Source organism: Amblyraja radiata, chromosome 3, assembly GCF_010909765.2.
Source record: "Amblyraja radiata isolate CabotCenter1 chromosome 3, sAmbRad1.1.pri, whole genome shotgun sequence".
Taxonomy (NCBI): domain Eukaryota; kingdom Metazoa; phylum Chordata; class Chondrichthyes; order Rajiformes; family Rajidae; genus Amblyraja; species Amblyraja radiata.
This window is the reverse complement of record NC_045958.1, coordinates 61,114,766-61,138,843: the sequence shown is the minus strand read 5'-3', so window position 1 is coordinate 61,138,843 and position 24,078 is coordinate 61,114,766. Positions and strand designations below refer to the sequence as shown.

At 44.4% G+C, this 24,078-nt stretch overlaps 1 protein-coding gene across 1 annotated transcript; it reads left to right on the top strand.

Annotated features, from left to right (window-relative positions):
- The first annotated feature begins 20,642 nt into the window (after positions 1-20,642).
- On the top strand, positions 20,643-22,471 carry tomm5 (translocase of outer mitochondrial membrane 5). The gene is made up of 2 exons (XM_033017890.1): positions 20,643-20,839; positions 21,850-22,471. Exons 1-2 carry the CDS (start codon positions 20,719-20,721, stop codon positions 21,882-21,884), a joined length of 156 nt encoding a protein of 51 aa, XP_032873781.1. The 5' UTR covers positions 20,643-20,718; the 3' UTR covers positions 21,885-22,471.
- Positions 22,472-24,078: the final 1,607 nt, after the last annotated feature.

The following is a 24,078-nucleotide window of genomic DNA, read 5'->3' as shown; positions in this document are numbered from 1 at the left end:
TGCTGTGATTTCCGAGAAAATGCCGCACCTACGGCCGTCATTTTTGGCCACCTCGCTCAGAGCCCCCCTCCGCCTTCCTGGACCAGAGGATATTTCCCATCGATGAAAAATCAGAGAGATATTAATGTTTTTTTTTAATTTGCCATTCTCTCTGCTGCCCCTGCTGGAGGGAAGGGGAGGGACTATAAAACCAGGAAATGGTGTGCCTCACTCAGTCTCTGCAAGATGGAGGAAGCCAGAGGGCACGTCTCTCTGAGCTCTGAATAACACTGAACACATGTCTACTCAACTGTGAGTGCCCTTAATGTGGTTTGAAAATGAAAACATGGTTGGTTTGAAGTATGGTTGTTTGGGGAGGTTTGGGTTGAAGTGAAAAGGCACTGCCTGCAAATGGTTGTTTGGGAGGGTTGGGTTGAAGTGAAAAGGCACTGCCTGCAAATGGTTGTTTGGGAGGGTTGGGTTGAAGTGAAAAGGCACTGCCTGTGGTTGTTTGTCTAAACTTGACACCTTCCTGTTTGCACTATATTGATTTTAGATAAAACGCTACCACTTACGGCTGTGATTTTTGGCCATCTTACTCAGTTCCCCTCCGCTCATCAGGTGCAGAGGATTCTTCCCATCAATGAAAAACAAAAGTGTTATTAGTGTTTAAAAAATGTTGAGAATCTCTCTCCTGTCAATCACGCCATGAAGGCCACACCTTTTCCGGTGGGAGGGGGAGGGATTATAAAACCCGGAAGTGTGGGTGTGGCTCAGTCTTTGCATGATGGGGGAGGGAGAGATCACGACTCTGTCTGAGCTGTGAATCAACTGAACACACTGAATGTCTACTGAACTGTGAGTGCGGTGTTTTGTGTGGTTTTATGGTGGTTTTTATGATGGTTTCACCCTGCTTGAAATAGTATGAAACTGCATTTGAATGTGGTAGCCTTGCACCCTGCATGAAATGGTATGAAACTGCATTTGAATGTGGTGGCCTTGCACCCTGCTTAAAATGATCTGAAAATGGATTTGAATTTGGTGGCCTTGCACTCTGCTTGAAATGGAATTTCAAGGAATAGCCGTGAGTCAACTGCCAGCCCACCAGCCGTGAGTGAGCTGCCAGCACATCAGGCGTGAGGGACTGAGCAGCCATCCCAAGAATCCATTTGGCCCACAAAGTCTATACTAGCCCTCAGGAGACCAGTAGTCCCTGCAGCCAACAACACCCATACCAGCGCTCCAGAAAGCCCCCACCCCCCCACCCCCTCCCCCCCCCCACTGGCCACCAATATTGGAATTGGTGGAGAGGTGGAATTTTGCGTCGGGGACCAGCCCTCCCGTGTAAACATGGGACCCAAACACTAGACATTCCTTAATACAATTTAAAATATTACATAGATGACACTATTTGAAGACAAAATTGAATAGGATCTTCCCAAGTACTTCCCCTCTCTGTGATAAATGTCAATTTCAAGAAGCCAATTTAACTCATACTTTTGTAACTTGTATAAAAACGCAACATTTTTGGATGGACATTTTTTAAATTATCTCTAAAGTTATCGATAATCAACTGGACCCAGATCCAAAATTAATGATATTAGGATTATCAGAACATACCACAAACCTTATGATAAGCCATAGACAATTTCTTGATTACAGTTTAATAACTGCGAAAAAACTAATACTTAAATTTTTTTTTAAAACAGCAACCCCCACAATTAAAATGTGGATTACGGAAATGACCGAGACCTTGCATTTGGAAAAAATAAGATTTGTATTAACTGACAAACCAGAATTATTTTCTAAAATATGGTCTCCATTTATTGAATTTTTTAAAAAGTAAACTGGTTTAACACAAAATTAAAGTCATAACTTGAGTTGAGGGTTGGATGAACAACTATACTCAACATCTCCTGGATCTATCTCCACAATCTTTATATTTGTAACCTTTTTTCCTTCTTGCCTTTTTTTTGTTCTTTTTTTTTGTTCTTTCTCCTTTTCATTAGGTTATAGTATCTTTTATTTCTTTCTTTCTCTATTTCTTTTCTTAAAAAAAACTTTAAAAATTTAAGTTATGTAAGAACTCTGTAACCAGTTTGTTGTTTATTACCATTGGTACATATGCTTTTAATAAAAAGTTTTAAAAAAAAGAAAATATGTCTAGTCTGATCAGATCATCTCATCTTTAAAAGCTTCCCATTGCTCAGTATTTTTTGATCTGCCAGTCTTTGTTTTGAATCACAAAAGTGGGATACATTTTCAACAGTTACTTCTTTCAATAATGCCTTACCCCTCCTTATTTCCTCCCTTTTCTTTCCTAAATACACCGTATCCTGGAATACTATGCCCATTTCTGGCATGTACCAGTTCCCATTAAGTAATTTATAACCCTGTGCAGTCGTAGGTTGACTGGCAGTTCACCAGCATTACTTACCATTTGCTGGGTATTTGCTCAGATAAAATTCAAACTATCTCAATCTGCAATGCATTCCCCTGTCTGGATCCTCTATTTCTGAACTAATAATGCAATTTGTGATCTGTGCATTTTGTATCTAAGGTTTCATCCTGCTTTCTCATGGCTTCATAAATTTCAAATCTCCCCTACATCAACATTTAATCTCCCCATAAGGAGGTTGATCTCAGCTCAGGTGAAGAGAACATGCTGGTGATTTTACTTCTGTGTACACAAAAGATTAGGTTGCATGTGTTTGTGATGCATTGATGTTATCTTTTGTGTAACATAAACACAAGTGCTAATTGCTGTTTGTCTAGTGAAGTGTCCATGGAGTCCATGGAAGGGAAGTTAGTTTGCGTGTTGGTCTGGGCTGTGTCCACAATTCTCTGCAATTTCTGGCGGTCTTAAATGGAGCTATTCTCAAATCATACTGCGATACATCCTGAAAAAATGCTTTCTATGGTGCATGTGTAGGAGTTGGTGAGAGTTGTTGGGGACATGCCAAGGTTCCCAAGTCTTCTAAGGAAGTAGAGGCATTGATGTGCTTTCTTGGCCATTGCTTTGATATGGCTAGTCCAGGACAAATTGCTGGTGATATTTACTGCTTGGAACTCAAAGCTTTCAACCATCTTGACTTCGGTGCCTCAAATGTATGTCCTGAGGTCAATCATATCTCCTTGGTTTTACTGACATTGAGAGAAAGGTTGTCTTGAAACCAGGTTACAAGGTTCTCAATCTCCGTTATGTACTCTACCTTGTCATTATTTAATATCTGGCCCACTACAGTGGTGTCATCTGCGAATTTGTAAACTGAGTTGGATTTGCACTTGGCTACACAGTCAAGGGTGTATAAGAAATAAAGAAGGGGGCTGAGAAAGCATCCTTTTGGAGCACCAGTGTTGATGATTATCATAGAGGATGATTTGTCCCCTATCCTCACTGATTGTGGTCTTTTGGTCAGGAAGTCGAGGGTCCAGTTGCAAAGATGAGTAACACAAAGTTCCACAAGTTTGGAGATGAACTTAACTGGGGAATAAAGAGCCAGTATTAGAGTTAACACATATTGTGATGCCCTTTATATATCCTGAAGATTATTATCAGCAGGACGCACAGCCCTACATTATTTGCTCAGAGGATACCCCCAATACACCACACAGCCCATTGAACAGCATTCTGTTGCTTCAGGTCTGAACAGATGTCTTTTTGTTTCTGAAGCTCACCCTCCTGCATCCTGCATCATATCTGTAACCACATATTAACCTATATTCTCCTCCTCCTGCAATCCCTGACATCTGGCACTGGGTCCTACAAATATAATTCGTACCAGCAGGTCAACTATTTCTAGTTAGGACACAAAGTGCTAGAGTACCTCAAAGGGTCAGGCAACATCCCTGGATAACAAGGATAGGTGAAGTTTCGGGTCAGGACCCTTCTTCAGACAATCAGTCTGAAGAAAGGTCCCAACCTGAAACACCATCTATGTGTCCTTGAGGGATGTTGCCTGGCCCTTTGAGTTACTCCAGCACTGCAGTTTCTTGTTTCAACTATTTCGAATTGATTCCCTTGCTTCATCCCTATCCAACAATTGTTGGTTTCCTAATGGTATCAGGAAGGCAATAAAGACCAATGTTAGAAGATCCTTTAAGAGGATGTACTCTAGGAAACCGAGTGGCCCTGATGGGGTACGTCGTCTGGACCAACTGGCTGTGGCTTTTGTGGGCATCTTGAACTCTCCTTTCTAAGGTCTGAAATCCTAACCTGCTTTAAAAGGTCATCTATAACACCAGTGCCCACGAAGAGTAAGGTGACCTGCCTCACGACTAACATGTGTGGTGATGAAATGCTTTGAGGTTGGGTATGACGCATATCAATTGTTTCCCTGGTGAGGACCTGGACCTACTACAATTCACCTATCACCACAACAGATCAACAGGGGATGCGATCTCACTGGCTTTCCACTCTGCACTGGCCCACTAGAACAACAAGTACATGTACGTAAAGCTGCTGTTCTTTGTCTACTGCTACTTGTCTACTACTACTTGTCTACCGTTCAACACCATCATCCCCTTCAAACTTATCATTAAACCCAGAGAACTGAGTTTCTGTTCATTTGCAGGAAAATGTATCTTCGACTTCTAATCAGCAGACCACAATCAGTACGAATTGGCAACAACACATCCTCTTTGATAACCATCAATATAGGAGCACCTCGAGGCTATGTGCTCAGGCCCCTTTTCAACTCTTTCTATATCAATCACTGTGAAGTCAGATAGAGCTCCAACGTCATCTTTAAATTCACTGACAATACCTCCATTGTTGCACGAGATGACAAATCAGAGTACAGGAGGGAGATTGATAATGGATAGAAATCGTTCCAAAACAATAATCTTGCTTTCAAAATTAGCAAGACCGAGGAGCTGATTGTTAACTTCAGAAGGAGAAAGCTGGGGATCCATGAGCCAGCCATGATCCATGAGCCATGATCCATGAGCCATGATCCACGATCCATGGGTCAATGGAAAAGAGAGTCAACAGCTTTAGGTTCCTGCATATCTCTGATAATCTGTCCTGGGCCCAGCACATTGATGCAATCACGAAAAGCTCAAAAGGATTGAGAGCACTAACGTCTATGGTGATGCAGTGCTTTGTGAGATTTTGGGCTATTATGGTCCAGTTACCTAATATTACTTATTATTAGTTTATTGCATTATTGATTATTCCATGTTTTATTTGTGAACTGTTGCATAAAAGGGACTGTTGAGCTACTGCAAGAATAATTTCATTGTTTTGTTACCGTTACAAATGTCAATTAAACACTCTTGACAAAGGTGGTTGTAGAAATGCCTGACCATCTTCCTTGCTATTGAATCCCCTCTATTGCAAATGCATTTCTATACATTGCTGTGAACCCTGTGCATTCATTTATTCTGCAGTGCCATAGATGTGCCCAAGACTGCACATTCCTTAAGTGTTAGTCCTGAAAACTAAGGCTAATCAGGAACTCAAATAGTGAGTGTGCTTTAGGTTTAGATTTATCATTGCCACGTTCAGTGAAAAGCTTTGTTTTGCATGCCATCCATCCAGTCAGATCAGATAATAAATACAGTCGTCAAACTTGCATATAGAGCAAAGGGGAACATACAGAGTGCAGAATATTTTTCTCAGGATTGTAGCGCATCAGTTCCATTGACAAAGTCCAATGTCTGGAATGGGGTAGAGATGACTGGCACAATGCCATGGCTAATGGAAGGACCGCTCAGAAGTCTAATAACAGGGGAGATGAAGCTGTTCCTGAGTGGGTGCTTTGAAGCTTCTGCACCTTTTGCCTTATGGTAGCAGGAAGAAGGAATGATCGGGGTGGGAGAAGTGTTAATTGCACAGTGGAATGGAGTATAAGCATAGAAAGGTCTTGCTAGAACATCACAGGGCTCAACTCACACCATGCACGGATCATGGTTTTGGTCACCCTATTTAAGTAAGGATTTGCTAAAGATTTATTTAAACTACAGATATTGGAAATCTGAAATAAAAACCAAAAACATTGAGAACACTGAGTAGGTCAGGCTGTGGAAAGGGAAATAGTTAACACTTCAGATCTGGATGGATATATTTAGCTTGGAGGCAGAGCAGAGAAGATTTACTGTTTTGATTCCTGGAATGCACTGCCAAATGCCCAAACACCTTGGTTTCCTCTGAGTTCCCCACCATCACAGAAGCCAATTTTCCAGCCAACTTGATTATTTCCATGTGATATCAAGAAATAGCTAAAGGCACAAGAAACAGCAAAGATTATGGACCAGACAACATGCCATCTGTAGAGCTGCGGACCAATGCGGCATAGCCAGATGTGCTTTAACCAAACTGTTTCCATACAGTTACAAGTACTTTTATTTCCTGTTCATTGCTGGGTCTAAATCCTGGAACTACCTCCCATCAGTAGAACTAAAGTACTTTCACTAGACAGACTACAACGGTTTGTTGCTTTTAATTGTATGACTGACCTGGCCAGTGAAATTCCTCGTATGTTGCAAAACATACTTGGCGACTAAAATCTGATTCTGATTCTGATTTAAGATGGCAGCTTACACTCCGCTTCCCAAAGACAATCAGGGATGGGTAAATCCTGGCCCTATTAGCAGCACCCACTTCTCAGAAATGCATTAAAATAAGGAGTTATAAGGAAAGTCAAACAAGTTAAGCCAATAACCTTTGACATTTAGAAGAATGAGAGATGATTTACAAGACTCTGAGGGGGCTTAATAGATTAAGAATATTTCCCCGAGTAGAGGACTCTTGAACCAGGGTCTTAGGATAGAGTGTCGCTCATTTCAATCTGGGATGAGAAGAAATCTCTTCCCCCAGGTGATTGTGAATCTTTGGAGTTTTCAACTCCCAGCGAGTGGTGAGTGCAGTTATTTGCCTGAAATTTACTGAGTTCTATATGAGCACTTGATAGATGCAGGCACCTAGTGCCACAATCAGGATCATTGGGTTATAGAATTGTACAGCACATAAACAGGCCCTATCAGTCCACCTTGTCCATGCCAACCACTGTGCTCATCTGTTCTATTTGATTACAACCATGAATACTGTTGATCTTGGGAATGCTATTTGGAATCAATTGGTTGGTGTAGTATTCTGTGTGGCTCATGATATGCATGACCAAGGAATACCAAGTGCTGTCAATTAATGCCTGAGATTAGTGTCAGTCTGAAGAAGGGTCTCGGCCCGAAACGTCACCCATTCCTACTCTCCAGTGATGCTGCTTGTCCCGCTGAGTTACTTCAGCATTTTGTGTCTATCTGATGCCTAAGATCAAGCAGATATCTGTCCATAGAAGATGTCAGTGCCTTGTAAGTAATTTTCTTTGCTCATTAGTCTAATTCCCTCTTCTGTAATAATCCAAGTGAGTTGCTGAGTAATACTTCTGCAGTCTCTAATAATTGAAATATCTTAGTTTAGTTTAGTTTAGTTTAGATATACAGCGTGGGAACTGGCCCTTCGGCCCATCACGTCCATTAGATGTGTGGGGATCGTTCATCCCCAAGCCTTGCTGGGGGATAACTTTTTAAACTGGCCTGTACTTGCTGTCCATACCTGCGCCTGCTGCTTCAAGATCATGAGATTACTCCAGACTGGTTCAATAATAGAGACTTGGGATTTTGTTTAAATGTTAGAGTTCACCTCCGTGAGCATGCATGTGTTTTTGTCAGAAAAGCTGCTGAAGAGGAGAGTTGTTTCAGTTGTTTGCTTTCCTTGGATATGAACCTTCAACCTTGGATATACGTGATGGTTGAGTTCTACGTCAAAGAAGTTCTAAGGTGTTGTATATCTTGGAACTGAATATGTGTCCTGCAACAAGCTTCTGAGGATGGAGGGTTTGGGAGATGGTCCATGATGTGACTAAGATAGGGGGGGGGGGGGGGGTGGCTATGCGATTAGTATTTTAAAGGTTGAGGGACATTGAGGTCTGGCATTTATTACGTAGTTTGGGTGGAATAGAGGAAACAAGATTCAGGGCTGACATTTTGAGGGGTAAAGAATAACGAGATTAGGAATTGCCATAATCAATGATGAAGGTTGGGGGGTGCAGCAGATTGGTGCTTCAGATCCAATGCTCCTGTGTCAGGCAGAGGACTGGGATTCGAAGGAATTGATGGATAGGGATCCAACATATGTAAGTCAAGTCAAGTCAATTTTATTTCGATAGCACATTTAAAAACAACTCTCATTGACCAAAGTGCTTTAAAGGGCTGTCTCACGGGAGGAGCTGACCCACGAGGTACCCCGAGTGAAAGACTCGTGGTCGTGTACGAGATTCCAAGTGTATGATCAAGAGTTTAACCGAGTTCCCACGGGTATGACAAGTTTGCCGTTTACTTGTCATTTCTGCGATGTTCCAAGTTCGTCTCCCGAGTTACTCTTGAGCCAATCCTGATTGAAGGTTTGTTTTAATAAGCAACAGTGTTATGTTTTAATAAGCAACAATGTTAAAGAAGACCTCTCCATCCTGTGGCTTTGTTTTAAAGATAGAATTCAGCGCGGGCGCATCTATTGATGTGACCTACAAAGGGAAAATGCGCACCATCCAGTGCCAGAGCAGTTATACTTATGATTTGTTTGAAACACACAGGTTTGATATGTTTTAATTGAATTTACTGCCATGTCTACACACTGCGGGGAGACGGGAGATGAAATCTTTGAATGTGGACGGATGTGTGCATCAGATTGTTGTGAGACGGAGCTCAGGGTTCGCCTCCTGAGCTGCTTTGGTGCCCAGGCGTGAGTTGAGGTGGAGAGAGGTTGGGGGGGGCGTCATTAATCTGTCTGGGGTGACATGGCTCTTGGGTTAGGCTGGGATCATTCTCTGCGGGATGATCTTAGTGCGGGAGACAAGTGTAGGAGAGGTGTACTGACTGTGTGGGCAGACACTTTGGAAGTGATTGCCCACCAGTCTCAAAAGCCGCTGTTTCTCCCTGTCCCTGGGATAGCAGGGGGCGATCAAACAGCACAATACCCCCCTCCCCCTCCACGCCAACACAAAGGGCAACGATCCCAAGGCTTTAGCGTCAGGAACAGCGGGCAGGCGACAATCACCTGCCATAACGCGAGAGAGATCATGCACTGTTGTAGGTCTCCTTTGCACGTCGGTGTTTCTGTCTTTCTCCACGCATTGTTGGCCCTATCTGTCACCACCCCCACCTACACCCCTCTGCTTCCCGGCCATGTGTGTGACCCTTCCCTCCCCTCTCCAGCTCCCCGCCCATTGCACCGATGCGGGGGCTTTGCACTGTCTTCACGTCGACGATGCCAGCAGATCAGTGCCAGTCGCACCGGGGCAGTCGCTCCCTTCAGTTTCCCAGGGGGTCGGGACGGGACTGGAGTTGGGAGGGAAAGGGGGGGGGGATGGGGGGGTTAGGTGAGCAGGAGAGTGGCGTTGTTTGCAGCTGCAGAGGGAGGGGGCAAGGGCGGTACAGTTCCCAGTCTCAGCTCCTGTCCAGGGGGTGGCCGGAGACATCAGGGCCAACGGGACACCGACCCCCAGGCCCACCAAGCCCACTGCAAGCACGGAGAACCCAGAGACCCACAGCCAACAGCAACTCCAGCCCAGCCCCGCTCCAACTCCAGACGAACGCACTCCCCAATGGGCCACTACGGCGACAAGTGGCAGTTCGCCCACAGCCCGAGCTGCGCCCCCTCATCCGCCACCCCTAGAACAAGACGTACCTTGCACACCATCAGCTTCTGCCCCTATGGTACCCGCTTCCACTTCATCCTGCAGCTGCCCATCTTCAGCAGGATCTCGGTGTTGGACTGAGGGGAGGGGGGTGGAGGTGAAGGGGAAGAGCTGCAGGCTCACACATTACTCATGACAGGATAGACATCACTATTTTTTAATAACAGGAACATTTTACGATGAAATGCAGAAAATAGTCAAGAGCCGGTGTGCCCGCTGACTCCCACCCCCCCCCCCCCCACCCCCCCACCCCGATCCGGGGCCACTCTGGGGGAGAGTTATACTGTGTATGTGGGAGAAAAAGATGGACTGAGCACAGTACCTTGGTCTTACTGTGTGTGGGAGAGGGGGAGAGGGGGAGAAAGAGATGTACACTCACAGAAGCAGAGTCTCTCAGCCTGTGTGAGAGGGAGGGAGGGAGAGAGAGAGAGACACACACACAAGGTGGATGTGAAATCTCACCTGCCTGTTTCAGTGACAGGCACCCGCCACCAGTAAATGAAGACACCCCCCCCCTCCCCCTCCTCTCCCTCGACTCTCCACCCTCTCTCCTCCACCCCACCCCCCCCACACACCTTTCCCAACCAACTCCAGTCCCGTCCCGACCCCCTGGGAAACTGAAGGGAGCGACAATCAACTGCTGCCTGCCCGCTGAGTTAAAGAGTTCCCACGGTAGACTCACGTTCTTACAACGAGTTAAAATGTTTCAATTCTTAACCACAAGAGTAAATTTGACTCGTGGAAAACTTTAAACATGTTTGATTTTTTCCAAGAGTTGACAAGTTTCACGGGTACCTGCCGTTAGCGCCACGAGTCTCTAAGTTGTTCCGACATTACAGCTACGTTAATCGTACGTTATTACCACGAGTTTTAACTCGGGGTACCTCTTGTGTCAACTCGCAACGTGAGACAGCCCTTTCACATTACATTTACTAATGTGCTACAAACAGTGTTACATAGATCAACAATATATACATAAATACATACATACAGCTCTCCCTCAGAGGACCTCAAGAAAGGCTTGATAGTAGAAATAAGTTTTAAGTCTAGACTTAAAAGAATTGATGGAGGGGGCAGTTCTGATGGGAAGAGAGATGCTGTTCCATAGTTTAGGTGCTGCAACCGCAAAAGCGCGGTCGCCCCTGAGCTTATGCCTAGACCGCGGGATGGTCAGTAACCCCAAGTCGGTCGATCTGAGGGACCTGGAGGTGGTGTGGTGAGAAAGCAGATTTTTGATGTAGGTGGGGGCAAGCCCGTTAAGGGCTTTGTAAACAAAAAGAAGGAGCTTGAAATTGATTTGGAACCGCACCGGGAGCCAGTGGAGAGAGGCCAGAATCGGGGTGATGTGGTCCCTTTTTCGGGTGCCCGTCAGGAGTCTCGCTGCAGCGTTTTGGACCAATTGCAGGCGGGACAGGGATGATTGGCTGATGCCAGTGTAAAGGGAGTTGCAGTAATCAAGGCGGGAGGAGATAAATGAGTGGATGATCTTTTCGAGGTCGTCAAATTGGAGGAAAGGTTTTATTTTAGCTATTGTCCGAAGCTGGAAGAAGCTAACTTTTACCACGGCATTGACTTGTTTGTCAAATTTCAACGCGGAGTCAAATATCACGCCAAGGTGACGTGAGGTTTGAGTAATGGGGTAAGGAAGGCTGTCTGCTATTGTTTTGGTGGAGTCCGAGGGGCCGAGTAGGATGACCTCAGACTTACTCTCGTTTCGTTGGAGGAAGTCCTGAGCCATCCAACACTTTATATCCTCGAGGCAGTGGATAAGGCTGAGTAGATTTGATCAGTTGCTGGGTTTCAGGGGGAGATAGAGTTGTGTATCGTCTGCATAGCAGTGGAAGGAAATGCCGTGCCTTTGAATGACTTGGCCTAAGGGGAGCATATACAGGGAGAAGAGAATGGGGCCTAGGATGGAGCCTCGTGGAACCCCGCAGCAGAGGCTAGCTGGGGAGGAGAAAGAGTTACCTATGTTTGTAGAGAAACTCCTATCTTTGAGGTAGGAGATGAACCAGCTCGGGGCAGTGCCATCAATACCAACCCCGTACCGGAGACGGTCAATTAGGATGGTATGGTCGACTGTATCAAATGCTGCGCTGAGATCGAGAAGGAGCAGGATTGCACAGTCGCCGAAGTCAATGGTGAGAAGTAGGTCGTTATGTACCATCAAGCAAGTCATTTACTTCCTCTACACACTTTTGATGCCAGAAAGATTCTGTGGTTTTGGGGAATTGGCAGTTGCTGTGAGAATAATGTGATTCATCTTCTTCTGCAGAACGCCAAAAGGACTGTTGCATGGTTGATGATGTCATACTGTGCATGTTTGACATGGAAATTGCATCATGGGTTCATGGGTAACAGACACCCAGAAGTACACAGTCAAATGTCCAGAGACACAAAATGGCACGGAATGGGAAAACATGATTGTCAATTAGCAAATGCTGATAAAAACATTATACTTTTCAAGTATGATTTTTCCACATACATAGAGGGACTCAGGAAGCTTTTGCATAAACTTTTTAAGTGATATAAAAATGTAACATGCAATTGTGATTTGGTCGTAAACAGTCAAAATGGCAATAACACCCAGAACTAACAGGGTGTTAGCTTTTTGAGAACTCACAAGAGAGTTTGATTTATGTTACTTTGGTCTTGTCTTGAACAGTAATCAGATGTCTGGTGACAATTGGCACTGCTTTTCTAAACAAAGAAAAGCCATGTGTGCAGCTGAACCATATTAAGTAAATTCAAAATGTCTTCAAATACCAAACCAATGCTACAATGTTTCATAATAGGATCTCAGTAAAGTGAAGTATAATCAAGTTGTCTGGAACAATTATATTGTTGGCTTCAGTGATTCTGATTCCCAACAATGCGCTTCCTTTCATGTCTTCCTCTCCAATGCAGTTGATTTGGAAGCATTCATGTCTCACTATTACAAGTGAAGCCAATAAACCCATTAACATTTCACAATCTTGTGTCTAGCTGAAATAAGGAATTAACGTGTACCTTTCATCACAGCTAGAGTGCAGATTCACCAGAATTACATTTGAGTTAAATGGTGAACCTTTGTGGACAGACTGCAAAAAGTTAGCTTATGGAGTCATTGAGCCATGCAGCGTAGAAATAGGCCCTTCGAGCCAACTCACCCATGCCGACAAAAATACCCCATCTAAGTTTGTCCAATTAATCTCCACTTTGTCTATATCGCTCTAAACTTTTCCTATTCATGTCCAGTCTAAATGTCTTTTAAATGTTATTATTGTCTCTGTGTCAACTACCTCCTCTGGCAGCTACTCCACTCTCTGTGTGAAGACGTTGCCCCTCAGGTTGCTCTTAAATTTTTCCCCTCTCACATGCAATCTGTCATCTAGTTAGTGATTTTCTTACCCCAGAGAAAAAAGAGAAAAAAGAGAAAAAGGAGCAAAAAAAGTAAAAAAGAGAAACGAGAAAAACGAGAGAAAGGAAGAAGAGAAAAAAGAGAAAGAGAAAAACAAGAAAAAAGAGAATGATTTTATGCAGCTCTATAAGATCATCCCTGAGCTTCCTGAGCTTCAAGGAATAAAGTCCTTGCCTGCCCAAACTCTCCATATAGCTCAGGCCCTCAAGTACTCAACATCCTCTTCAACCTTCTCTGGAACCTTTCCATCTTTCCTATAACAAGGCGACCAAACTGAACACCATACTCCAAGTGCAGCCTCAGTTTGTACAACTGGAACATAATGTCTCAACTTCTATACTCAATTGTCTGAATGATGAAGGTCAGCATGCCAAAACCCCTTTTCATCGTTCTATTTACCTGTGATGCCAATTGCATGGAACTGTGAATTTGCACTCCAAGATCCTTCCGCTGTAAACACTCCCCAGGACTCTACACTTAACTGTGAAGGTCCTGACCTGGTTTGTATTTTCACTTCACATTTGTCTGAATTAAACTCCATTTGCCATTCCTCACCTCACTTGCCCAGCTGATCAAAATCCCACTGTAATTCTTGGAAATTATCTTCACTGTCTGTGATTCCAACTAATTTAATATAATCTGCAAACTTACCAATTGCATCTTGTACATTCTCATCCAAATCGTTGGTAAAGATGACAAACAGCAATGGGCCCAGCACTGATCCCTGAGGCACACCACAAGTCAAAGGCTTCCAGCCTGAAAAACAAACTTCCACCATCACCCTCTGCTTCCTACCATGAAGTCAATTCTACATCCCGTTCGTTAGATCTCCTTAGATCCCATGTGATTGAACCCTCAGAGCCTACCATGTCAAACCTTATCAAAGGCCTTGCTGAAGTCCATATAGATAATGTCCATGGCTCTGCCCCCATCAACCTACTTGGCCACTTCAAAAATTTCAAAATCTTGAGAAACAATCTCCCACTCACAGTCTCAAGAAGGGTCTCGACCCAAAACGTCACCCATTCCTTCTCTCCAGAGATGCTGCCTGTCCCGCTGAGTTACTCCAGCATTTTGTGTCTATCTCCCATGCACAAATCTATGCTGACTATCCTTAATCAACTCCTGTTTTCCAGATGCATACTGTATATATCTTATTTCACAGAAACCTCTCCAGTTACTTGCCTATCCTAAATGTTAGGCTTACATGTCTTACAAGGTTTTTCTTTGCAGCACTTCTTAAACAATATTACCCACTCTCCAGTCTTTCAGCATCTCACCAATTGAGTATGGATTTGAGTATAGGAGCAGGGTGGTTCTACTGCAGTTGTACAGGGTCTTGGTGAGACCACACCTGGAGTAATGCGTACAGTTTTGGTCTCCAAATCTGAGGAAAGACATTCTTGCCATAGAGGGAGTACAGAGAAGGTTCACCAGACTGATTCCTGGGATGTCAGGACTTTCATATGAAGAAAGACTGGATAGACTCGGCTTGTACTCGCTAGAATTTAGAAGATTGAGGGGGGATCTTATAGAAACTTACAAAATTCTTAAGGGGTTGGACAGGCTAGATGCAGGAAGATTGTTCCCGATGTTGGGGAAGTCCAGGACAAGGGGTCACAGTTTAAGGATAAAGGGGAAATCCTTTAGAACCGAGATGAGAAAAACATTTTTCACACAGAGAGTGTTGAATCTCTGGAACTCTCTGCCACAGAAGGTAGTTGAGGCCAGTTCATTGGCTATATTTAAGAGGGAGTTAGATGTGGCCTTTGTGGCTAAAGGGATCAGGGGGTATGGAAGGAAGGCAGGTACAGGATACTGAGTTGGATGATCAGCTATGATCATATTGAATGGCGGTGCAGGCTCGAAGGGCCGAATGGCCTACTCCTGCACCTATTTTCTATGTTTCTATGTTTCACCTGTGTCGATCAATGACCTCTGCAATTTCTTCTCTAGCTTCCCACGGAGTTCAAGGATATATCTGATCAGGTCCAAGAGATTTATCTATCTCCACATGTATTAGAACGTCCAGCACTTCTTCACCTTACAAAAAAAAGTTGAACTTTTTAATTTATTTATAAAGGGCACAGCTGGTAGAGCAGTCGAAACCCAGAATCGATCTGTCAGGTAGTGTACGTGTGTAGAGTTTGCATGTTCTCCTTACAACCACATGGGTTTTGTTCAGCTTGTCCAGTTTCCTCCCACATCCCAAAGACATATAGTTTTGTACGATTAATTGGCCTCTGTAAAATTGTCCCTAATGTGCATAATGTTCCACAGGTTCCAATGTTTTTATGCCTCTATTCTCAGCACCCTAGTCCCAAGTATGGTGTATTTTTCTTTAAAAAGTATCTTAACTATTACTTCATAGGTTTAGTAGGAGTATTCAGTCTGAAAAAACAAAACAACATTCATTCCAATACAGCACTTACCAGGAATTATAAGCACATTAAAGAATGCTGTAAAAGCAATCGATAATCAGTAAACCAAAATAAGTCTTTCACGCATATTCCTAATGATACTAAGTAAGAGAAACAATCCACTGGTTATAGAAGGGTTGCTGTGTCTGCACATTACTACAGTTCAGGGAAAACTAAGTGCTTTCGGTAATTATTATCTCCTTCCATATTTCATTGGCTTCTGGAAGCAATCCGTAAAAGGAAGGGGAAGTGTTGTTAAAATCTGTGCCATCTGGTCAACACACTAACCACTTCAGCAATGGTCCATAATCTCATTCCGCTCCTTTTACTGAAGCCTGAGCAGTGTTTGGTCTCAGAGCTTTGGAACCCTTATCTCCAGAGAGTGTTCCCAAAAACTATTTTATTAATCTGTGACCGGATGCATATTCATACAATTCTGAAGATTTATGTTGGCTATGTAACAAATACAGATATTAATTTGCACAAAAACAATAAATATCAGGTGACCTGAACTTGGCTTTAATGTTCTAGCTCACTCCCCCATTCCCTTCTGTGGCTTCAAGATCCAAATGCCATTTTATCCAGCCCTTGGTTTGTGCATAAAACAGGTTTGCTTACTGCCGCTTGTTCCAGGTTCAAACTCAAAGATGACATTTTGAAATCGTGTTGGTTATCTCCCAGTATTTCCTGGAATTTTCTTCTCAGTTTGTAAAGCAGGGGGCAGCACGGTGCCGCAGCTGGTAGAGCTGTTACCTTGCAGGTACCTCGGGTGTTGTCTGTGTGGAGTTTGCACATTCTCCCTGTGACCGTGAGTGCTACAGTTTCCTCTCACATCCGGAAAACGTGTGGGTTTGTAGGTTAATAAGTGTCTGTAAATTGCCCCTAATGGGCAATGGGGTAGATGCAACATTTAGATAACATAAAACTAGTGTGAATGATGGTCAGCGTAGACTTGGTGAGAACCAAAGGGCCTGTTTCTATGCTGTATCTTTCAATCAATCAGTATTACTGATACTTTTGTACCAGTACCAGTACTATTGGCCACTGCAGATAATATATATCCAGTTTTCTTTTTGTAAGATATTTTGCCAAAGGTAATTTCACCACCACAAAATATGCCCAATTCAAAGAAAACCAAGGTAGCATGCTTTAATGACTACAGTCCAATGGCTCTTGCATCCATCATGAAATGCTATGAGAGGCTGGTAATGGGGCACATTAATTCCAGCCGCCCAAGCAGCCATGATCCACTGCAGTTTGTCTACTTTGCTGAAGGTCTATGGCAGATGCCATCTCCTGGCCCTACACTCATTGCTGAAATGCTTAGATAACAAGGATACCTATGGCACACTCCTATTCATTGACTCTCGTTGAGTTTTCAAAACGATAATCCCAACCAAACTCATTTCCAAACTGCTGGGCATTGGAGTCACCATCTCCATCTGCCACTGGATCCTTGACTTCATGACCCATAAACCACAACCAGTGAGGATAGGTGATAAAATACCCTCCACAATAATTCTCAACAACGGTGCCCCACAAGGATGTGTTCTCATCCCCTTACCAGATTGAGCAGATACGTCTCTGTTTTTCCAGGTAAAATAGTCCAGATATTGTGGAATTACTGTTAGAAAGCATCAATGAGTTTATTAATCATCTCATTAATGGTGAAACACATATAAGGAGAGGGGAGGGGGGGTGGGCACACATGTGATTGCTGCTTTGATTTCTTATGTTCTTGTGGATCTAATTAAGGTGTTTCACCCTTTCTTTCTCTTGAACATCAAATGTAATCAATGAAATTGAAATTTCAAATAAATCCCTGCACTTGTGAGAAATATATGGGTCTCTGTCGAACAGAAATAGTTAAAAGTGTAGAGGTTGTGCCTCCAGTGACTGCATGCAATGATACCACAAGAAGTGAACAAATATTGATTGAGATGTAATCGTGAATGAAAGCATTATATGACACAAAATGTTGGAGTAACTTGGTCATGCAGCATCATCACTGGAGATCATGGGTAGGTGATGTTTTGGGTCACATTCCTCTTTGGATTGATTGTAGAGGAGGGGGGGAAGCTAGAAGGGTAGGGGCAGGACAAAGCATGGCAGGTAATATGTGAGCTCCCGTAAGGGAAGGTGTTTGATAGGAAAATGATTGGAACAAAGAACAAAGGAATGATGGAAAAAAAATGTGTGAGACAGGATTAAAGATGCAAATTGTGAAGCCTGAGAAAGGAATGTGTGTGATGGGGAAGAGGAGGAGGGGAGGAGGGGAGAAGTGGGTGCACGTCTAGGTGGGGCACATAGGAGGGGAGGGGGTGTAATGGGGGTGTAGGGGAGGAAGGGGAGAGGGGTTGTTAGAAGTTATCTAAAATTGGAGAATTCAATGTTCATATCGTTGGATTGCAAACTACCTCTGAGAATTATGAAGTGCTGTTCCTCCAGTTTGCTTGCGGCTTCACCCTGGTAAAGGAAGAGGCCATGACAGAAAGGGCAGTATGGGAATGGAAGAGGAGTTAAAAATAAACCGGTAGGCCTTGGCGGACTGAGTGTAAGTAAACTTACTTTACTGTACCACTACTGCTTTTTTTTTTAATTGCCGTTTTTTTTCCCTTTTTCCTTCCGCCCACAATATTTAATATGTAAAAGAATATGTGATCCTGTTCTATTCTGTTTGTAGTTTGTTTGGTTGTTTGTTTGTTTGTTTTTTTGCACAAAGTCCACGAGCATTGCCATTTTTCATTTCACTGCACATCTCGTATGTGTATGTGACGAATAAACTTGACTTGACTTGATTGTTCTACGAAACGATTGCAAAGTCAACTCTTGGTCTCACCGATGTACAGGAGGCCACATTGGAAACACTGGATGCAGTGGATGAGGTTAAAGAAGGTGCACATGAACCTCTATCTCTCCTGGAAGGATTACTGGGGTCCCTGGATAGAGGTGAGGGAGGAGGCACAGGGACAGGTTGAAGGAGAAAGTACCCAGGGAGGGGGGTGGTTTGTCCAACCATGTGCCTATCTAAACTCTCCTTGCCTGTGTTCATCTATTACCTGCCACGCTTTGTCCTGCCCCTCCTCTCTTCTAGCTGTCTTCCCATACCCCACCCCCTACCCCATTAAATCAATCTGAAAAAAGGGTCCTGACCCAAAATATCACCTACCCATGGTACACAAAATTGCTGGGGAAACTCAGCGGGTGCAGCAGCATCTATGGAGCGAAGGAAATAGGCCGTTTCGGGCCGAAACCCTTCTTCAGACTGATGGGGGGTGGGGAAAGAAAGAAGGAAAAAGGGAGGAGGAGGAGGAGGAGCCCGAGGGCGGGCGGATGGGAGGGTGGGAGGAGACAGCTAGAGGGTGAAGGAAGGGGAGGAGACAGCACGGGCTAGCCAAATTGGGAGAATTCAATGTTGATGCCATAAGGACGCAAGGACCCCAGACGGAATATGAGGTGCTGTTCCTCTAATTTCCGCTGTTGCTCACTCTGGCAATGGAGGAGACCCAGGACAGAGAGGTCGGATTGGGAATGGGAGGGGGTGTTGAAGTGCTGAGCCACCGGGAGGTCAGGTAGGTTATTGCGGACTGAGCGGAGGTGTTCGGCGAAACGGTCGCCCAACCTACGCTTGGTCTCACCTACCCATGTTCTGCAGAGCTTCAGGTCAACCCCTGCAAAACCGACCAGTGCTGTCATCAGGACAGCAGGTCTTTAAGGCCAAGATTAGACTCTGCACTATTAAGAACTTTGAGACTTGAAAGGCACTTAATGGCGACAGAAGCGTGGCCACTCTTTGTGTAGTGCCTCAGTGAAGTCTACTATTCTTACACTACAATCGATGCACTATGATTGTGTTTATCTATAGTTTAGCGAATGAATTATGACAATCGGTAGGTCGGAAAAGAATTTATTCGCAATCCTCATTCACCAATAACACTGGTCACAAAACACAACCGATCACAACGGTGGTCAAGGAACGACTGGCAGGCAGAGGCCATAAACCGCGCAGAAACCCGACCCCTCCCAGTCATGTGCGCGCGGCTTCCGACCGCAGGGTTCGATACTGACGAGCACCAGCAGGTGCCGCTACAATAGTATGATTTGACTAGAATGTTTGCAAAACTAAGAATCTCACTGTACCTAGGTACATGTGACAATAAAGTATCATTGAATATGCTGCCTAACCCAGTTATTCCAGCACTTGGTGTCTTTAATTTTGCAAATCAGCATCTGCAGTTCCTTGTTTCTGTATTATGGGACAATTTGTCTCCTTGAATTGTTGAGAGGGACAGTTTTTTGGTGGGTGCCCTCACTTTGGATGTGTTGAGAATTGTGGCAAATAATGTGGAGAGTGGTGGAGTTGAAAGTGAATGGAACCGGATCCCTCTCCGAGTCGGAATAGAGAGGATGAGGACGTGATGCAGCAAATGGATTGTGATCCAAGTCAAGTCACTTTTATTTATATGGCACATTTAAAAAACAACTCTCGTTGGCCAAAGTGCTTTATATTGGTGGAGATACTAACGTTATACAACAGTGGTTCATAGATTAAACACATACATAAATACATACATATACAGCCCTCGCTCAGAGAAGGTCAAGAAACAATCCAATCAATTATTGTGCAGGATAAACCACTGATGATGAAAATATTGAATCCTGTGCTCGATTTCCATTGCACGGTGTGCAAATTTTATGAATGAACTTGTCAAATTACTCGTATGTTGCAAAACATACTTGGCTAATAAAGTATGATATCGATTCTGGAATTGTCAGTAAACCACGTCGGTCACGTGATGCGGGGCGGGGTGAGCAGCGGCTCGCTTATTCTGATTGGGCCGGGCGGTCACGTGTCGGAGACTCGCTGATTGGGGCGGACGGTCACGTGTCGGGGACTCGCTGATTGGGTCGGACGATCATATGGCGGGGACTCGCTGATTGGGTCGGACGATCATATGGCGGGGACTCGCTGATTGGGCCGGGCGGTCACACGGCGGGGACTCGCTGATTGGGGCGGACGGTCACGTGTCGGGGACTCGCTGATTGGGGCGGACGGTCACGTGTCGGGGACTCGCTGATTGGGTCGGACGATCATATGGCGGGGACTCGCTGATTGAGCCGGGCGGTCACGTGTCGGGACTGGGACTCGCTGATTGGACCGGCGGTCACGTGGCGGGGAGCGGCAAGCGGCCGTCGTCGGGTCAATGAGCTACCGGCCGTCGCCATGTTCAGGATGGAGGCGCTGGGACCCAAGATGGACCCGGAGGAGCTGCGCAGGACGATGAGGGCCGACGTGCTACGTTCCCTCCGCTACTTCCTCATTTACGTGGCCGTCCTGCGGGCGAGTAAGTGGCCGAGGTTGGGGAATGCTGTAGCTCAAGTCCTGGTCCCATGGCCCGCCCGGCGTCGCAAACTCCAACCCGCTGCCGGGGGGAGCGGCTGGGCATCAGGCCTGGGTGGGAGAGAGGGTTGTGCTCAGGTCCAGTCAACAGACGCAAGGGAACACCTCGTGGAATCGATGCCGGGGAGATTGGATGCGGAGAGATATTGTATTGAGCTACCTGTCAGAGTTACTTAATGTTTCAGCATTTCTATCTTACTCGTGAAGGGTAGATGGTTAACCTTGCCAATACGATGCGCCAGATTTATTTATTTCTCTTTCCATCCTGTCCTGCTCAGCTCCTGTGCAATCTCAGCCATTGGGTGGATGCACAAAACACTGGATAATCATAGTGATACAGCGTGGAAACAGGCCCTTCGCCCCAACTTGCCCACACCGGCCGACATGTCCCAACTACACGAGTCTCACCTTCCCACGTTTGGTCCATATCCCTCCAAACCTGTCCTATCCATGTACCTGTCTACCTGTTTCTTAAGTCCCAGCCTCAATTACTTCCTTTGGCAGCTTTTTCATACACCCACCAGCCTTTGTGTAAAAAAAAAATTCAGATTCTTATTAAATCTTTACCCCTTCACCTTAAACCTATGTTCTCTGGTCCTTGATTCACCTATTCTGGGCAAAAGACTCTGCATCTATTCGATCTATTCCTCATGAACACAATACTCTAAATGCAGTTTTATCGTAGGTCTGCTATCTGGAAAGAGAACAACTAACGTTTCAGGTCCAAGACCCCTTCAAACCTGATTGTACAGTTCATTTTTTAAATGTTTTTTTAGCGTCAGTTCTACAGCACTTCAGCCCTATATCATGTTGCCCAGTGTATCCATTTACACTAATTTCATTTGTCTGCATTAGGTCCATAGCTTTATGTGCTTTGCCAATAGTGCCTGTCTATAATTTGAGTCTCCAGTTTTATTCTTCAAGCTATACTAATTCCTGTCAATTATTTTCCAGCTCCTTTTATCCTAAAGAAATTGGATAGTATTTGAACTTCGCTGCAGATGGAAACCTAATACAAGAATGATCTTTATTGGTACAGACTGACAAAATGTGCAGAGATAATTGAAGATGTTGCTCTGACTATCACAAATGGATCTTTTATACTCAACTAATGGACACATTTTCAACCCTTGTATTTTAAAACTGTTCTATTTGTACAACTGGATTAATTGCAAATAGTGTCTCGTACAATTGTTTTGTTTCAAACATGATATTTTTTTGGTATTAATGTATAATAGTTATTCACTTACAAGGCAAACAAGTCTCTTTAAAAATACATTGTTTGCTATGAATGATTTGTGGTTATTGTTTTCTGAATGTGAACCTGATTTATGTTTGACCTGGTTTCAAAAATAGTTTTCTCTCTTGAGAATCACTGCAGCAATTATTCAGTGTTTCAAAGATGTGGAATTTAGTCTTACCCTGAAGATGGTCCCTGACTGGGTTGAATGGAAGCTTTTTTTCAATATGAATGTGCTTTGAATTTGCATGCTTTTTAAAATGCTCTTGCTAAAAATTCTATATTTAAAATGAAAATCCACATTTTTCACCTGTTTAAAAATTGTAAAGTCTTAAATTACTTGCACTGATGCAAAATACCAGATTTTTTAAATCAGATTTCCTTTTACATCCTTTCTGTTTTGATCTTCAGTATCTAAATTATTGGCTGACAGTTGAATTCTTCAACTTCCTTAAATAACTATAAAAGTTAAATGGTGCAGTCATTGAGTGAAGAATGATAGATTTGTTGGCCGTTTTTTTCATTTCCCTGAACTAAGGATATATATTGGATTATATTCTGTTGCAAATAATATTGTTTTTTTTAAAAAGGGAACAAACTAATAACAATCCAGCTAGACTGTTTCAAGGGACACTTTTTTTTGTTGTCATATTCAGACATTTCATTTGGGATAATGGCAGACAAGGTCTAAATCCAAGTGAGATGTGCAGTGGGGCACAGATAGAACAAACCCACTGACTACAAAGATGCCCTCATTGCTGCAAAATCTGCCTACCTCTCCTCCATATTCACCGATCCCTGCCTAAACCACAGAACCCTCTTCTCCACAGTGGGCAACCTCCTCAAGCCTCGAGCCAACACTCTCCCTACCTCTACTCCGGATCTCTGCAACTCATCCCTCCACTTTTTCGCTGATAAAATCAGCACCATCTATCAATCTTTATCCCCTGTACCCGACTCCTCAGCATCTACTCCACCACCTACCAAGGCCCCTCCTTTCAACATCTCCGCTGACCTCCTTACCCCTCCTCCACACTGCTTCCTCTCCCAGTTTGACCTGGTCACCCCTATTGAAATCTCCAAACTCATCAGCTCTTCCAAACCCACTACCTGCTCCCTCGACCCTCTCCCCACTCCCCTGCTGAAGTCCTGCCTCCCCGTTCTCTGCCCCTACCTCACTAATCTCTTCAACTCCTCATTGTCCCAAGGAATTGTCCACTCCACTTTCAAAACTGCTGGTTACACCAATCTTAAAGAAACATGGTCTTGATCCCTCCTCTCATTAACTACCGCTTAAATCTCAAACCTCCCCTTTCTTTCAAAAACCCTGGAGCGTATCGTTGCGTCGCAACTTCATTCCCACCTCCTTGCGTATAACCTACTTGAACCCCTCCAATCTGGCTTTCGCCCCCTCCATAGCACAGAAACTGCTCTCCTCAAAGTCCTCAACAACCTCCTCACCTCTGCTGACACCGGTTCCCTCAACATCCTCATCCTCCTCGACCTGAGCGCAGCCTTCGATACAGTGAACCATAACACCCTGCTCACCAGACTCAAAGACCTCGGCATTGAAGGCTCTGCACTCAGCTGGCTCCGTTCCTACCTTTCCAACAGATCCCACTTAATCTCTCTCCACAACCATGCCTCTGCTACAGCCACAGTCACTCAAGGCGTTCCCCAAGGCTCCGTACTGGGCCCCCTCCTCTTCATCATCTACATCCTCCCCCTTGGTCAGATACTCCGCCACTTCAACCTGGACTTCCACTGTTACGCTGATGACACCCAGATCTACCTCGGCACCAAATCCCCCCACAACCCCCCCCTCTCCCATATCAACTCCTGTTTGTCAGCTATAAAAACCTGGATGCAACATAATTTCCTCAAACTCAACAGCGATACGACAGAATTCCTCCTCATAGGCTCCAAAGCCACACTCAGCAAAA

What these genes read in the sequence shown, in the direction of transcription:
- tomm5 (XM_033017890.1), top strand. Translation starts at nt 20,719, where the DNA reads ATGTTCAGGATGGAGGCGCTGGGACCCAAGATGGACCCGGAGGAGCTG. An exon ending in CGTGGCCGTCCTGCGGGCGA is followed by an intron (nt 20,840 to 21,849) that starts GTAAGTGGCCGA and finishes ATTATTTTCCAG; the next exon opens with CTCCTTTTATCCTAAAGAAA.